This window comes from Podarcis pityusensis, assembly GCF_964106645.2.
Source record: "Podarcis pityusensis genome assembly, chromosome: 15".
In the NCBI taxonomy this organism is placed as follows: Eukaryota; Metazoa; Chordata; class Lepidosauria; order Squamata; family Lacertidae; genus Podarcis; species Podarcis pityusensis.
The window spans coordinates 25,438,031-25,454,674 of NC_138040.1; the positions used below are offsets into that span (position 1 = coordinate 25,438,031).

Consider the following 16,644-nt stretch of genomic DNA (forward strand, 5'->3'; position numbering starts at 1 on the left):
TCTTTCAACCGAGCAAGAGATGAAACCGTAGTCTGAGCCACGAAATAAGTGCAGTTGAGTTGCAAGGCCAGCCCTACCATTAGGTATAATGAGGCAGATGCCTCAGGTGGCAGATACTAGGAGGAACTTATGGCAGCCACCCAAGCTTTTTGTGCTGGTCCCGTGGGTTATCTGAGAGGCGAGGTCCAAGTCCAGTCTGTGGTCAGAGGTGCAACGCAGAGGCAGTCCATAGTAGCTGAAGCTGGGTGCAGGGCAAGGAGTCGGGTGAAGTCAGGAACAGGCATGCAAGCAGGGAGCCAGGGTGGGTCAGGAGCTCAGGCAGGAAAGCAGGACAGGGTTCAGGCAGGAACTAGCAACCAACAATGTTGCTCCCACAATTTGGGACTGGGACTGGTTGGCTTTTATCTGCCCTGAGGCATAGGGCGGCCCCGATCCTCTGGTGACTCACCTCTCTTGTCCTGGAGACGAGCACTCCTCCTCCAGAAACTTAGTTCCCTCCGCCTCTCTGCCCTGAGCCTCTGCAGCTCAGGAAAGGTTAGAGGGTTACCGGACCCAGAGGCAACCTCAGCTTCCTCTGACAGGGCTGAGAGTGGAGCACTTGCAGGCAATGGGTCCTCCATCACCTCAGGAGCCAGAGCAGACTCAGCTGGAGCCTGCAACTGAGGATCCAGCACAGGTGAGGACCCTTCAGGCTCATACCCCAGCCCCCGCTCAGCTGGTTTTGGAGGTGAGGAATCCTGTGCAGGCTGGGATCCCTCAGGTTCAGCATCTGAGTCTGAATCCCAGGCCATCACACTTTTGCTCTTGAGCCATTCCCCACCATCACTTAAAAGGCCACTTTCATTCTTCTGAGATGGTGCCCCAGTGAGGATGTCTGCTTGTTGCTGGTCTGGGACTGCTGAAGAAAGCGTCTCAGTGAGTGTGCAAAGTTCAGGCCATGAGTTTCAGCAGGCATTCTGCTTGTGCATGCATTGTTCCACTAATTCTGCATGTGTTGTTGCAGCCACCCACGGCATTGTTGCATTTTATTTTGCAATGTGGGTCTCCAGCCAAGAAACATGTAAAAAAAATGAACATACCAGTGCAAAATGTGCATTGAAATGCATACACTGGTACAAAAATGCTTTCTGGAAAAAGACTTTGCAGAAAAGAAAAGAGTACATTAGAAGAAATTTACACTAAAATTCTGGGGGTTTTGTGAGGATTTTGTTTTTATTTAAAATATAAATCACAAACTGATGATGAAATGTGGAGAACTGAAGAATGGGGAGATAACAAACTGGAAGAAACAGAAATGGACATATTTTCCCATCCCTAGGCAGCACAGCTCCATAGCCAGTGTTGCAGTAAGATTCAGTCTTGTTGCCCCTGATGAATGGAAAAGGCATATTATATCTCCTGTAGAAGCCCAAGGAAAGCTATACGAGTACAGTGGTACCTCGGGTTAAGTACTTAATTCGTTCCGGAGGTCCGTTCTTAACCTGAAACTGTTCTTAACCTGAAGCACCACTTTAGCTAATGGGGCCTCCTGCTGCCGCCGGAGCCCGATTTCTGTTCTTATCCTGAAGCAAAGTTCTTAACCCGAAGCACTATTTCTGGGTTAGCGGAGTCTGTAACCTAAAGCCTATGTAACCTGAAGCCTATGTAACCCGAGGTACCACTGTATATAATACTCATGCCTGCTTATAAAGTCTTTGCCTATTAAGCATTCAACAGTGGAATCATAAACCCATTTCATGAAGATTTCGTTTCTTTATTTGTTTACTGTTCCCATTTCTAGCCTCATTTCCCCCTCCAAAATGAAAATACCTGACAATTCTCAATGAAAAACAACCACCTGATGGTGAAACATCAAAACAGGAGAGAATCAGAGCTCAAAGAAAAGCACTAGCCGACAGAGAAGCAGACGAAATTAAAAAATCTAACCAAAAATCTTAGCAGCAAGGAGATCAAAGTCTTATTCGAAAAATTAAACTTTTCAAACCGCTTGTAACACAGTAATTCAGCTGCAAGACACATTGGGATGAACGCGCCAAGCACCCTGCTGTTGGGGGTGGGCATTAATGCTGTGGGGATGCTGTTGTTCCTTTGAGGAACCTGTGAGTACCTCCAGATGTGGCTGGACTACAACTCCCATCATCCCCCAGACCATCAGCTACATTAGCGGGAGTTGAAGTCTGACCAACAATGCTTGGAGGCTTGCAGGTTCCCCACCTGCTGGACCTACAGAGCAGAATGAAATGAAGTGGCAGCACCACCCACTGGCAGCTAACGGAATGGCTGAGCAGTGCACGTTGGAGTCATCAAAGGGGTTTCTGCAGTCGCTTCACATAACATTGTGCCTTTGGGGCCTGCTAGAAAATAACCCTACAAAGTTTGGGCTGATTCGGAATGCTGTTGCACACAGGGTCTGCTTTGGGGCTTCCCATAATGGGAATCTGGTTGGCCACTATGACAAGGTAAAGGTAAAGGTAAAGGTAAAGGACCCCTGGATTGTTAAGTCCAGTCAAAGGCGACTAAGGGGTTGTGGCGCTCATCTCGCTTTCAGGCCAAGGGAGCCAGTGTTTTTTCGCAGACAGCTTTCTGGGTCATGTGGCTAGCAGAACTAAACTGCTTCTGGCGCAACAGAACACCGTGACGGAAGGCAGAGTGCACGGAAACACCGTTTACCTTCCTGCCACAGCAGTACCTATTTATCTACTTGCACTGGCGTGCTTTCGAACTGCTAGGTTGGCAGGAGCAGGGACAGAGCAACAGGAGCTCACTCCGTTGTGGGGATTCAAACCGCCGACCTTCTGATCGGCAAGCCCAAGAGGCTCAGTGGTTTAGACCACAGTGCCACCCGTGTCCACTGTGACAACTGGATGCTAGACAAGATGGACCACTGGCCTGTCTCCTTCTGATGTGCTTATGTCTCTATGCTGCGCAGACTCCCAATTATTTGTTTTGTCTAGGAGAACTATTTTTATACACCACTTTTCAGGGGGAACCTCGCAAAGCGGTTTCCATAAAATTATCAAAACAATGAGCATCAATAATTAAAAAAGAGACAATTGCTCGGAAAAGAGCAAAAACTCTCTGCATTGAAGATGCCATTTCTGATTTTATTCCCTTTTAATTTCCAGGTTTGGGCGGGTTCAGAATCTGTCTGTGCGGATGTGCCCTTGCATTATTCAAACCCTGACCACAAGATTTTCATGTGAAGGCACTATGAACACTCTGCATCTAAACTGCTTCCCTCTGCAGTTTAATTCCCCCCTCAATTAATTCAGCAGCATACCCGGAGTCTGTTAGCACAGGATTCCTTCTGTCCTCAACTTGGCAGCTAGTGGATGAAGTACAGAAAATCGATGGCATCCCTTTTACTCCCCACCCCCCACCCCACTCTCCTGGGAATTCAGATCTATCAATTGTGATGCAACCAGACTCTTAGTTACACAATAGATCTAAGTGGGGGGGGGGGTGTTGGCAGACAGTGCTAGGCTAGAGCTGGGAATATGGAGAACAGGATGGGGAAGATGTGCAGGCAGGCAGGCATTAGGGTTCTGCTGACAGGGCCAAAACGGGAGCTGAGCTGCACTCAGAAAATGCTAAAGATTTTTATTTTCATCCAGTCCTTCCTCAAGCAACTGTTGATTGTGCACAGGCCTTTTACCATATCTTATGTAGACGAATTAGATTCACTTCACATGCATTTGTTTATTATTTAAGCTACTTAAAGGGGGAACCTACCCAATTTGCACTTTTGAAGCCAGCACATAGACATCCTTTGAAATTCACACAGTTCCAAATTTTGCAATGCAGTTCTCCAGCCAAGTAAAGTTTGCGAATGCCCATGCTAGGCTGAAGTGTTTCCCACATAAAATGTGATATGTTAAAAATCCATTTCCAACGCATTGATTAGCTCAGTCAGCAGAGCATTAAACTATTAATCTCAGGGTCGTAGGTTTGAGCCCCACATTGGGCAAAATATTCCTGCATTGCAGGAAGTTGGACTTGATTATCCTAGTGGTCCTTCCCAACTCTATAACTCTATGATGCTATGATGCTAAGATCCCATTTGCAATACCAAGCTCCCATCTAGAAGCAACTCCTGAAGTGTCTGGGATGCAATATCAGTTTGGTCAGGAAGGCAGCCACACCCGTGGGTCATGGCAGGTCCACAAGTTAGTTCAGATACTGCAGATGTGCCTTGAATTCTGCCCACTAAGTGACTACCTAGTATGAACAGAGAAATCCGTCAATTTCAGTTCCTTCTATTTCTCACTTAGGGACGCAGGTGGCGCTGTGGGTTAAACCACAGAGCCTAGGGCTTGCCGATCAGAAGGTTGGCGGTTCGAATCCCCGTGACGGGGTGAGCTCCCGCTGCTCGGTCCCTGCTCCTACCCACCTAGCAGTTCAAAAGCACGTCAAAGTGCAAGTAGATAAATAGGTACCACTCCGGTGGGAAGGTAAACGGCATTTCCATGCGCTGCTCTGGTTCGCCAGAAGCGGCTTAGTCATGCTGGCCACATGACATGGAAGCTGTACGCCGGCTCCCTCGGCCAATAAAGCGAGATGAGCGCCGCAGCACCAGAGTCATGCGCGACTGGACCTAATGGTCAGGGGTTCCTTTACTTTATTTCTCACTTTCCTAAATCCAGATCTCCACATATCCACAGCAATATGTGGGTTATGTGTGTTTTTTTCAAAGCTCATGGAAATTTGTCAGCATTTTAGTATGAGCCTCTCTTAAAATACTTTTTCATGTATAATTTTAAGTAACACACACATTTTTGCAAGTAATTCCCCCTTGTATAATGCATTTTAATGTTTTCGTTGTGGTGCGTTTTTATGCACTCTTCCCCCTTATATATGCATCAGGGTTATTCTTTAGAACTGCATTGCAACATTTGAAGAAGTGGGCATTTTGAAGCTGAATTCTCCTGCGGTGCACAGATTGGTTCAAAATGTGCATATTAGGTCATTTCCCATTAACGTGCAAACAAAACACGACTTCTCCCCAGTCCAGACTGCCTGCTCCGCCTTCTGGCTTCTGTTAAGCAGCAGTGATCTGGCTTCAGCCTTAAATGTCCTACCATTAAAAATAAATAAAATAGAACCCCCATAGTTTCTCAAACTTTCTTTTAGATGTACAAAGTCTTGTCACTTGTCCGTATCTTAGGACTGAATACTAGGGGGTGGGGAGGATACAGTTCAAGCTGGGAAGAATTCCAAAAGCCTTTAAGATTCATCAGCACTTTCAGACTAGTTGGTGGTTATTTAAAAACTACCAGAACTGCATTAACGTAATTAATAGCAGGCAGGGTAAAAACCACACATTTCCTCTCGCATGTTGTTCCTTTTTGCCCCCTCCACTGGTTCCACATACAGAACCCAACACAGCTGCTGCTGAATCTTGCTTCGGCACTAGCAATGGGAAAAAACATACCCTATCTCTTCTGGGGGCACCAGGCCAGCTTAGGGGCCCCAGAACAGCTTAGTTTCAGGGACTGAGGGGCAGCTACCACCCTGGCATTGGATATCTGAGGCAGCTCTCCCTCTCTCTACCTAATAGTAGGACCGGCCCTGTTTGGAAGGGATTTCCAAACTTTTGTCCCCACCACGGTTGCAATTTGCAGAAACAACCATTGGTACTAGTGGCTTATTTTTCAAGATAGCAGCTATGCAAAGGTAGAAATGCCACCTCAGATTGGGCCCTCAGCCTCTCAGCTAATTCACCAGCTAATCTAATTAACCCTCAGCCCATGCCATGGACTACTTCATCGGTTGCCTTTTCCATCCCCATTATCCAATTTTAGACCAGGGATAAAATATAGGTCCTCAGGCCCGGGGACCCTAGGTGGCCCTCTGGGCCTTTCTATGTGGCCCTTGGGGCTTTCCTTCCCAGGCCACACTCCTTCCTGGCCCTGCTTTTCTTCCTCCTTGCCCAGATGGAATGTGTCTTGCTTGAACTCTTGCTTGCCTTGACAGAGGATAGAGAGGAATGTTTGAGTGTAAGTGGAAACCAGCCTACTGTTCCAAGGTCAAATTCACCCTTATTGGTCTGCTCGATTTACCTCTGGCCCCGACCACCAGTGGCCCTCAGAAGGAAATGTGGCCCTCAGGTTGGAAAAGGTCCTCACTGGTGCTTTAGAATACCAGCTTTTTGGACCTGAAAGCCGTCGCTTCTTTGGCTTAGGGCAGCTGTCTCACTTAATGCCACTACCAAGCTGCTCCACATTTGTTTGCAGACACCCTGCTCTACGCAGTGCTTCCCCTCCCAGAGAAATGGTGAATTTGATAAGCCTTCAAAAGAAGCATCCCTTTGACACCTCTCATTCCTCCTATAGGCTACTCATCCAGAAGCACTCTGAAGGTGTCTGAAGCTGCCGGCGAAGCATTCCGGACCGAAACGAGGCAGGAAATGGCTCTTGCTGCGGCAACTCTCTCGCCTGCGCCACCTTCTTGGTCCACACCAAACAGATCCCAGTTGTTGCAAGAAATCCAGACCAGGTGAGATGCATGGGTTTTCCTCAAGCTCCAAGGCCCAGCACAAAACACCCGGGCGCTGGGGGCCTTGGGCTACCCTCTAATGACACTCTTGCCATTGGCATAACCCTAAGATTCTCCCTCTTCTGCACAAGCATGATACAGAACAGCTGTGCAAAACAGGGAGAGCTTATTCCTTAAAGGCCATAGGATAGGCAGTTTCTTTTAGGGAGGAGTCAACACACTTCTCAAGCCAATGGGAAGGCTGGGAAGGAGCTTCCGTGTTATTACAGCTCTGTGCTGTCTTAATTCTTCACGGGATTGTGGTTATGATGCTTTTTCTTCTTGGCATTCACAGTGTTTAGAATCATAGGGCTCTTAAGCTCTGGGACTACTCGATTGGTAGAGCATGAGACTTAATATCAGGGATGTGGGTTCAAGCCCTGCATTGGGCAAAAGATTCCTGCATTGCAGGAGGCAGATGATCCTAGTGGTCTCTTCCAACTCTGCAATTCTATGATTCTATGATCAGAGGAGGTTCTGCTTCCCCCCTTGGCAGTTCCAAGTCCTCCCCAGCCTCCACTGAGGCTCTTTTCTCTGCAGAAAATTGGGGGGAGAACCAGCACCCATGCTCCCTCTTCCAAAGTGGCTGAAGTCAGGGAAGATAGGGAAGATCCATTCCTCCTCCTGTCCACATTCCCACCATTCAGCCTCCTCCTTTTGCTCCTTCATCCTCCTGCATCAGTGCCTTTCAATCAACATCTGATCCCAGCAGCCCCTTGGGGCTCAAGACAGCTCCCGCCTCTTCCTGCCATTCTTTCAGCAACTGGAGAATCAATTCATCTCTTTCTCACATGGCAGCTTATAAATCTGCCAGCGCCTCCTGACATCACCTGTGCTGTTGTTTGGGCAGGATTTTCTTGGAGAAGCACGCCAGCGAGATGGTGCACCTTGAGCTGTCCTTGATGGCTGAGGAAATCAACATGATCTCTTGCTTTTGCGAATCCTCCAAGCTGAGAAAGGACCTGGTGAGAGAGCTGTCTGTCACAGAGACGGGTGATGGGCAAGAGAAAGAATTTGCTCTATGGAGTTTCCTCCAGTAAATGAGATCTTTGAAGGTGGATGATTGGTCTTGATGCTCAGCATCCAATTATCTGGAATGGTTGCATGAATCAAAAAATGGTGCTATGGTTCCATCCCCAATATCTCCAGGTAGATTTGGAAAAGAACCCTGGAGAACAACTGTCAATCAGTGTAAAGACTGGAAAAGGGATTGGGAGTCTGTGGCCCTCTAAATGTTGTAGGACTCCACCTTCTATTATCCTTGACCAAGGGCCATGCTGATGGGAGTGGGAGTCCAACAAGATCTGGAGAGACAAAGCTTCGTTTCTGAGCACAATTCAAAATGTTGGTGCTGACCTTTAAAGCCCTAAACGGCCTCAGCCCAGTATACCTGAAGGAGCATCTCCTCCCCCATAATTCAGCCAGGACACTGAGGTCCAGCTCCGAGGGCCTTCTGGCAGTTCCCTCCCCACAAGAAGTGAGATTACAGGGAACCAGGCAGAGGGCCTTCTTGGTAGTGGCACCCTCCCATCAGATGTCAAGGAAATAAACAACTACCTGACTTTTAGAAGACATCTGAAGGCAGCCCTGTTTAGGGAAGTTTTTAATGTTTGATGTTTTATTGTATTTCTCATATTCTGTTAGGAGCAGCTGGGAAAACCCAGCCAGATGGGCAGAGTATAAATAAATTATTATTATTATTATTATTATTATTATTATTCCCAACCCCTGGTGGTTCCCCCACCCCAACAGCCTGACCCTGAATAAGGCAGCTCCCTACATCCTGATGTCTTTACTGAAACCTAAAAGCATGAAATCCAATTTCCTGATAAAGTCTAATTTACCAGTTCACACTGGAGTCTTGTTGAGCGATAGTGACTTCTCCAGTTTAGCAGCAAAGGCTGAAGAAGGTTCTTCCACTGCCACCCGAACGTTGACATTTTTAATATCTGTTTTGTGCTCAATGATCCCTTTGCATCAAGAAATTGACCTTATTGCCCTGTGCTTCCCATATCCCTATATTTCCAGGGAACGACACAAAGGCATAACTTGGGAGCGGCCAACAACTGGGACAGCCTCCTGAAGGAGCTGGCTGAGTATCACCAGCATGCTGAAGAAGAGCTTAGACAGCAGCACTGGGAAGAAATTAAATGTGCCGGGCTCAGCCCTGAGGAAAGAACCCTCAAAGATGGGGCTTTATTCTCTCTGGAAGAAATCCTGCAGAATCTTGCGTCGCTGGGTGCCAACCTCCAAAAAGCAGGCCCCCCCTCTAGATTAAGCCTTGCAAAAGCAAACAGTGTGAGTTGCAGCTCCTGGAGTCCTGGGCTTAGCAGACTCCTGTCTTCATTCCCTTTTTCTGTAACCTGTGTTATTCAATGACAGGCTGGTGTGGATGCATTTGGCAGAGAGGTGGGTTGGGTTCGATCGGTGCACGGATATTATGGGGAGAGGGAAAGGTACAGAGACTTTGGGGAAAGGGCCATAGCTTAGCTGTAGAGCACATATATAAACAAATACTCATCCCTACTGGGTTTCCCATTGTCATAGCTCTAGATCCAGCACAGAGAGCAAGACAAGCCCCAGTGCCTCTTCTTCTCAACTCAACATTCTAGGCTGCTAGTTCTTTGTTCTCCTTCACTGGCCCACAGAGCTCGAAAACACCACCTCCAGCCAACAGTAGGAGAAAGGTCCAATTTGGACCACACTTCACAAAACAAGGCAGATCCCTTACAGACTTGGCTGGAATCATCAACTTAGCAAAGAGATTGGTTTGACCACTTTAGCAGTCCTTTATTCTTTGCAGAAACCCCATTCCAGGGGGACAAAAGCACAGGCTTGGTGGGGACCCTGAGGATGACGTCTAAACTAAAAAATATGGTTTTATATATACTGGAAGCCACCCAGAGTTGCTGCCGAAGGCCAGCCAGATGGGCAGGGTATAAATAATAAAAATTATTATCATTATCATCATCATCATCATCATCCCCCCTGGAAAAAACAATGCCCTTACAGCAATGTTATCTTTTGCTCTGCAGGAAACTCAAACTTTGGAGAGCAAGCTGGGCAGAGGCTCAGTGGCTCAGAAACTGCGAGCCATGGCAAGCAAGATAGTGAAGCAAGAAGCTATGAAGCAAATGTGGATACACAGAGTTCTGGATTGTTACAACCATCTCCAGGTACAGCCCAGCCTCTTGTTTCGGAGGAAGGACCATAGCTCAGTGACAGAACACCTGCCTTGCATGCAGAAGGTCCCAGGTTCAATGGTCGACAGCTCCAAGTAGGGCTGGGAGGGAACCTTCTCTGAAAATCTGGCTGCCTGCCAGTGTAGAGAATACTGAGCTAGATGGACCAAGTGTCTGACTCAGGCCAAGACAGCTTCCTATGTTCCTCCGCATCAGTTCTCCTGCTTTTAATGGGTAACTATATCCTGTATAGGGACGTGAGTGGCGCTGTGGGTTAAACCACAGAGCCTAGAGCTTGCCGATCAGAAGGTTGGTGGTTCGAATCCCCAGGACGGGGTGAGCTCCCATTGCTCGGTCCCTGCTTCTGCCAATCTAGCAGTTTGAAAGCACGTCAAAGTGCAAGTAGATAAATAGGTACCGCTCCAGCGGGAAGGTAAACAGCGTTTCCGTGCGCTGCTCTGGTTCGCCAGAAGCGGCTTAGTCATGCTGGCCACATGACCCGGAAGCTGTACGCTGTCTCCCTCGGCCAATAGAGCGAGATGAGCACTGCAACCCCAGAGTCGGTCACGACTGGACCTAATGGTCAGGGGTCCCTTTACCTTTACCTTTATACCCTGCATGCACTATCTTCATGAGTTGTTCTAACTTTGCTCAGTTGCAGCTCCTCCCATGGTGACGCCACTGTTAACATTGGTGTGAATTTCTCTACTTTCTGCCCTAAGAGATGGAGCTGTCCGGAAGACGTATTACAGGTTCTGGATAACTTATGCTACACAGCTGCAGGGGAAATGGTAGCCCGTGAGGTGTCCCAGTCAGCTGAGCAACATCAGGTGGAGAGAGTGATGACCTTTCTCCAAAAGTCCTCTAAGGAAGGGGAAATACTTGTCTCTTTCAAAGAAATGGATGAAGCTGAGCTGAGGAAGCTACAGGCACTGATCCAAACGGAACTGCAAGCACAGATAGAGGAAAAGGTACAGAAACTGCGCTACATTGGCCTGGCTGCATCCAGATGTGGTTGTCAGGCTTTGGGGAAACAGCTTCCTCCCTCCCTTTGGCTGTGGATAAGCAGAACAAAGCAAAAATAGTCTCTTGCCGTTTAAAGAGATTTTAATGATCACAGCAAAAGAACAGAGTCCATTCTTGGAGTGAAGGTGCTTCCAGTTAAGGTTTCCACCCACTCCACCCCAAGTCACCCGAGTCACTTCCTCGTCTTGCAATCTGATCTCGCAACCACTGTGCCTTCTGTGGAGCTACCTTATCTAATCTCCTTGACCTTGGACTGATCGGCTGGACACTTTCTAGCGAACCAGACTCTGTTCTCTCTCTCTCTCTCTCTCTCTCTCTCTCTCTCTCTCTCTCTCCCAGTTCTTTTTCTCCCAGCTATTCACTACCCAGTTCTTCCTAACTTTTGTCTTCTGAACTCTGTCCCTCTGCAAACCACTGCTCCAAATCTATACTGTCCCACTGCTCCTGAGAAAATTCAGGATCCTGATCCGGAGCAGGGGGGAGGCTCCCACCCTCCTCAGCATGGTCCCTGACAGTGCCCCAAATTCAGGATTCATCTGTAACGTATCAGGAAAAGGCAACAGCTAGAGGTAGAACACCGACTCTGCATGCATAAGGTCTGCATGCAATGGTCTGACTCTGCGATTATCCACACTTGCCTTTCATCCACTCTTCCCTTCATCCTTTTAAAAATGGTTCTACAAGGGTTTCTCAATGTTTCCTCCAGCTGGAGGCCAAAGAAATGGAAGCGATTCAGGAGGTGGCCAAGCAGACCCCAGGCCCCGCGGCTGCTGAACAATTGGCGTATTTTCTCCTGACTCAGAGGCATCTACGGCAAACAGTCTTGGTATCAGAAGGTATCTCGAGGCTTCAAAAAGCAGGCCCCAGAACACCAGGCGATGAGAGCTCCACAGAAGACCTTGCTCAGGAGGTAGGGACATGTGTTCCTGCCAATGGACGTCTCTAAGATATTTTTGATAGTGGAGAAGAATGGCTGTCAAAATTGCAGCATTGTGCAGATACTACAGGTCAGCTACTCTGAGTGCTGGAAGATTGACAGGATGTAAAGCTCTCTTATATTTAGCTTCAGCCAGCCTTCAGCAGCCTTTTGCTCTCCAATTGTTTTGGACTACAATTCCCATACATTTCAGCCAGGGGGCAGCCACTGGGAAGGCCCTGTCCCTCATTTGATTCAGCGGGGGGCACCCAGAGCAGGGGATCTTATGGTTCAGGTAGGTACATATGGGAGAAGGTGATCTTTCAGGTAACCTGGCACCAAGCAGGTACCTTTGAATGTCAGTTGCAGGGCAGCAGACAGCAGGGGAGGTCTGTTTGCTTGTCAGCTTCCCAGAGGCTGAGCACAGTTGAAGGCAAGATTCTATGCTAGCATGCAGCAAAGCTCTTCTATTGCTCTCTTTAAACAAAATAAAAGAGGGTGGTATTGATCGTATTGAATCTGGCCCTTTCTGTGTTTCAGGAGCTGCTTGTGGATGAAGAGATGAAGGACATTGTTCAGCTGCTGAAGGGGAAAAAGGAGTATGAGGACTCCATGCTGGAGCTGCAACACACAGCACAGTTGCTGCAGTTGAGGGAGAGGCAATTTCAAGAGATGGTCCAAATGCTGAAGGCTCACTCCTCAGACAAGGTGACAATGAACTGACATTATTATGATGCATTGAAATTACATCCTGCTCTTCCTCCCCAAGCAGCCCAGGGTAGCAAACAGACACTTTAGAAACAAAAAAGAAAGCAAAAACAGTAAATATATATATATATATCAAAAAACCATTACAGTGGTACCTTGGGTTAAGAACTTAATTCGTTCTGGAGGTCCGTTCTTAACCTGAAACTGTTCTTAACCTGAGGTACCACTTTAGCTAATGGGGCCTCCCGCTGCTGTGCGATTTCTGTTCTCACCCTGAAGCAAGGTTCTTAACCCGAGGTACTATTTCTGGGTTAGCGGAGTCTGTAACCTGAAGCGTCTGTAACCTGAGGTACCACTATAGAAGGTTTGCTGTTGCAGCTCAGTTCCTGTTTGCACTGGCTTGTCCTCTGCTACCTCCCAAAGCAGCCAGTTTGTGTTATGCCTCGTGGTAGCCATTTTGAATGCTACTCACAGCCTTTCCTCAAAATTCCAAGTGTGCCCACTGACCTGCAAAGACTCACAAGCCCTACATTAACAGTGACTATTTTTGCTGACTCCTCTGCTAACCTAACCACTGCCTATATCCTGTCTTTCTCTCTCGCTGTTGCAATGTGTCCTTCAAACAACAGCGCCTGGAGGATGCTCGCCAGATAGCCAGTGGACTGCAGGACTTCAGGAAGCAGAAAACCAGAGAGCTGGCAGAGCTGCTGAGAACTTACCTGCTGGGCAGCCAGAAGGCAAAAGAGGGAACCTCAAGCAATCCCAGTCCGCCCCAGGTAGAATTGCCATGGAAGCCACTGGTTTTCTGCAGGGAAGATTCAAATGAGGTTGCCAAATGAGAAGAAGTAAATCACTTCTTGTTTCTTAAAAAAAATTAATTAAAAGTCATGGTTTCTTTCTGCCCTGCAGAGTGAAAGTCCTCCTCTAGAAAAAAAAGGTAAAGGAGGAAAAGGAAAAGAGAAATGGGTGGATTCCCAAGAAGCTCGGTTGGTGGAGCTGGAGGAATCTTACCGGGAGCAAATACTGGAAGAGAAAGCCAAACTGGAGGATCAGCTGGAAAGAGGGGAAATGAAGAAGTGGTCAAAGCAGGTGGGAGCAGGAGGGCTGGCCCTCCTCCAAAGTGAACGAACATTTTCATTCAAATGGTGTTCATGCACCACGTCATGTGATCGATTATGTGGGGAGGGGCTTACCTGGGCACTCCAATATTTTTTTCCAAGTTGGCACCCCTGCATGACTTCTACACACACAAAATGTAGTTCTGTGTCACTGAAGGAGATACTGTAGTTCCTGGCTTCTGCAGTTTCCAGTATTGTGAGGTCTATTAAAGAGGCTCAGAGCATTATGCAGAAATGTCTCTAGTCTGCCCCAGCTGGACTCCAGGAGGTAGAGGGTCAGGACTCACAGATATTTAGAGGGAATGCAGACAGCAACTCAGGGCTTAACCCTTATTCTTGTTAGAAACTGATCAGAGAACATGATGAGACGGTGACCTTTCTGGACAAGGCGTTTCGCCAAGATGTGCACAAGCTCAGAGGGAGGATGGAGAAAGATCAAAGGAGAAAATACTCAGGTCAAGAAGACGGAAATTCTCTGACGTCTGAAGCTGCCTCTTTGCCAGGACAAAACCAACCCAGCCTGGCTGAAGACAGAGTTCTCTCCCTCTTGGCAGAAAGTAAGTCTCCTTGGCTGCTAACAGAAAGTTAAGCCAGCCTTGTCACTCATCCATGGCTCAGTGAGCACTTTCAAAATAAAGTGAGTGACACTCAGTGATGGAAGCTGAGGCTTCAATCACATAAATGGAGAGACCTTCATTGGTTGCTAGCAAAGCTGATGATTTCGGAGTTGTTGTCTCAGACCAATAGCCCAATCTGAAGTTTGTTTACTTGGGTCATGTTAATGCCATGCATTTTAAACACTATTATACCACTTTAACAGCCATTTAAAGACAATTATGGGAGCTGTAGTTTGCTAAGTGTGCTGAGACCTGCTAAGAGGTGTCTAATCGTCGTCGTCCCAGCTACAATTTCCAGAGAGGTTTAAAAAGAACCCCTCAGGGATCTCTGGAAATTGCAGCTCTGTGAAAGGACTAGGTTGTTGTTGTTGTTTGGTCGTTTAGTCGTGTCCGACTCTTCATGACCCCATGGACCAGAGCACGCCAGGCACTCCTGTCTTCCACTGCCTCCCGCAGTTTGGTCAAACTCATGCTGGTAGCTTCGAGAACACTGTCCAACCATCTCGTCCTCTGTCATCCCCTTCTCCTTGTGCCCTCCATCTTTCCTAACGTCAGGGTCTTTTCCAGGGAGTCTTCTCTTCTCATGAGGTGGCCAAAATATTGGAGTCTCAGCTTCAGGATCTGTCCTTCCAGTGATTACTCAGGGCTGATTTCCTTCAGAATGGAGAGGTTTGATCTTCTTGCAGTCCACGGGACTCTCAAGAGTCTCCTCCAGCACCATAATTCAAAAGCATCAATTCTTTGGCGATCAGCCTTCTTTATGGTCCAGCTCTCACTTCCATACATCACTACTGGGAAAACCATAGCTAGGTACCAAAGGACTAGGTACCTCCTAGCAACTCTCAGCACCCTTAGCAAACTACAGCTCCCATAATTCTTAGGGGAAGTCATGTCTATTTGAATGTATGGTGTAAATGTGGCATTGGTCAACGAATCCCATGGGGTCATAGCCATTTCCAGAGCAGCATGCTGAGCCCTTTCCAGAACTACTTTCTCTCACTCTCAATTTCTCAATTTCGGTTTCTCCCACTTTTTCCTTTTTTAAGTTCAGTTCACCTCATTTATGCATCAGTATGCAAATTATCAAGCAAAAAATCTGCATGAAAATACAAGTGTATTTTCGGGCACATTTTTTAGCAACATAAGTTGTTTAGCTCAGCATTACCTACACTGACAGGCAGCAGCCATCCAGGATTTCAGGCAAGAAGCATTTCCAGCAATACATGGAGATGCTGGGATTGAATTTGGGATCTTCTGTATGCAAAACCAGTGCTCTACTACTAAGCTACAGCCCTTCCCCTGACAGTTTTTTCCTAATACATAAGTACATGTTTTTCCCGTGATATCAGCCTTACACAAGCTTTTTGATTGGGAAATGGCATCATCAAGTTTGGAGGAGTGTGAATCTCAAGGATAGTTGCATTAAGAAGAGAAATGAACTATTTTCTCTCCCACCCCACAGACAGGAGGGGTGGCAGAGATATGAATGTGTCTGCACCATTCTTTGTCTTAGATCACACTAACTAGATTAATAATAAATAATAATAATAATAAATTATTTATATCCGGCCCTTCCCAGCCGAAGCTGGGCTCAGAGCGGATAACAACAGTAAAATAATACAGCATTCTAAAATCAATGCTCTTCCCTTGCAGATATCAAGGTCTTGAAGCAAACTGAACTCCTAGTGAGTTTACGAACCACCCTGCTGAATCCTCGGTTCACAGCTCTTCTGTCTGGTAAGGCTTCCAGAGTGATTGTTGTCACATCATCTGATGCTATGTCTTACTTTTGCAAAGGATTGAAGGCTCCTGTGCACTCCGGAACGAGCTATATTGCATATGTTAGTTATGAAATGCGCCCTGTGAGTAGCCAAACTTGGCCAAAAAAAACCACCTGCCAACAAGCAATGTGAATTCTCTTCCTGTTTGTGTAGATGGCAATGGAGCTGGTGGTATGACATCTTCCAAGCTCCTTGCTCTTCTGAAGGATGTGAATTGCCAAATCCAAAAGTGTGCAGCGGCAGTTGGACTGCTGGACGTCCATCGTCCGGAATATGGTAATTCCTTTGCATTGCACTCTCTGTTCTGCTTTCAGTAGACAAAGGCTTCAGCACCATGGACAGGTTCTTTTCTGGAGGGAGGCTACTGGATCAACAGCTTGATTGGGGCCTTGGTTCATTGCCTTTGAAGATATAACAGCTGTTCTTGCTCTCTGCCCCACTCGACCCCTCTGTCCGTCTGTCTGTCTGTCTGTCTCTCTTTTTCTCTCTCTCTCTCTCTCACACACACAATATAGCTACACCCCTTTTACTCTTGTGTCTTATCTCTGTGGCCTTCTCCTTCTCCTCTCTGCTGCCCACTTCCTTCTCAAACCATCCCAAATTCTTTTAAGAATTGACACATCAGTACAAATCAAGTACCGTATTTTTCGCTCTATAAGATGCACCAGACCACAAGACACACCTAGTTTTTGGAGAAGGAAAACAAGAAAAAAAAATATTCTGAATCTCAGAAGCCAGAACAGCAAGAGGGATCACTGCACA

The 16,644-nt window shown here is 47.2% G+C and overlaps 1 protein-coding gene and 1 long non-coding RNA gene across 2 annotated transcripts in view; one reads left to right on the top strand and one right to left on the bottom strand.

Annotated features, from left to right (window-relative positions):
* Positions 1-16,644, top strand: part of LOC308464231 (uncharacterized protein) — a 49,328-nt gene that overhangs the window by 23,199 nt on the left and 9,485 nt on the right. Inside the window, exons 17-28 of the mRNA XM_080983356.1 lie at positions 6,333-6,495; positions 7,385-7,499; positions 8,563-8,832; positions 9,570-9,710; positions 10,439-10,687; positions 11,449-11,652; positions 12,199-12,366; positions 12,996-13,142; positions 13,276-13,455; positions 13,828-14,041; positions 15,755-15,838; positions 16,036-16,158. Of these exons, the coding sequence (XP_080839482.1) occupies positions 6,333-6,495; positions 7,385-7,499; positions 8,563-8,832; positions 9,570-9,710; positions 10,439-10,687; positions 11,449-11,652; positions 12,199-12,366; positions 12,996-13,142; positions 13,276-13,455; positions 13,828-14,041; positions 15,755-15,838; positions 16,036-16,158 (2,058 nt within the window). The remainder of the gene's footprint in view (positions 1-6,332; positions 6,496-7,384; positions 7,500-8,562; positions 8,833-9,569; positions 9,711-10,438; positions 10,688-11,448; positions 11,653-12,198; positions 12,367-12,995; positions 13,143-13,275; positions 13,456-13,827; positions 14,042-15,754; positions 15,839-16,035; positions 16,159-16,644) is intronic.
* Positions 1,194-3,357, bottom strand: LOC308464412. The gene is made up of 2 exons (XR_013980026.1): positions 3,281-3,357; positions 1,194-1,368 (listed from the first exon to the last, which is right to left on the bottom strand). It is a non-coding gene; the product is annotated as an uncharacterized lncRNA (long non-coding RNA).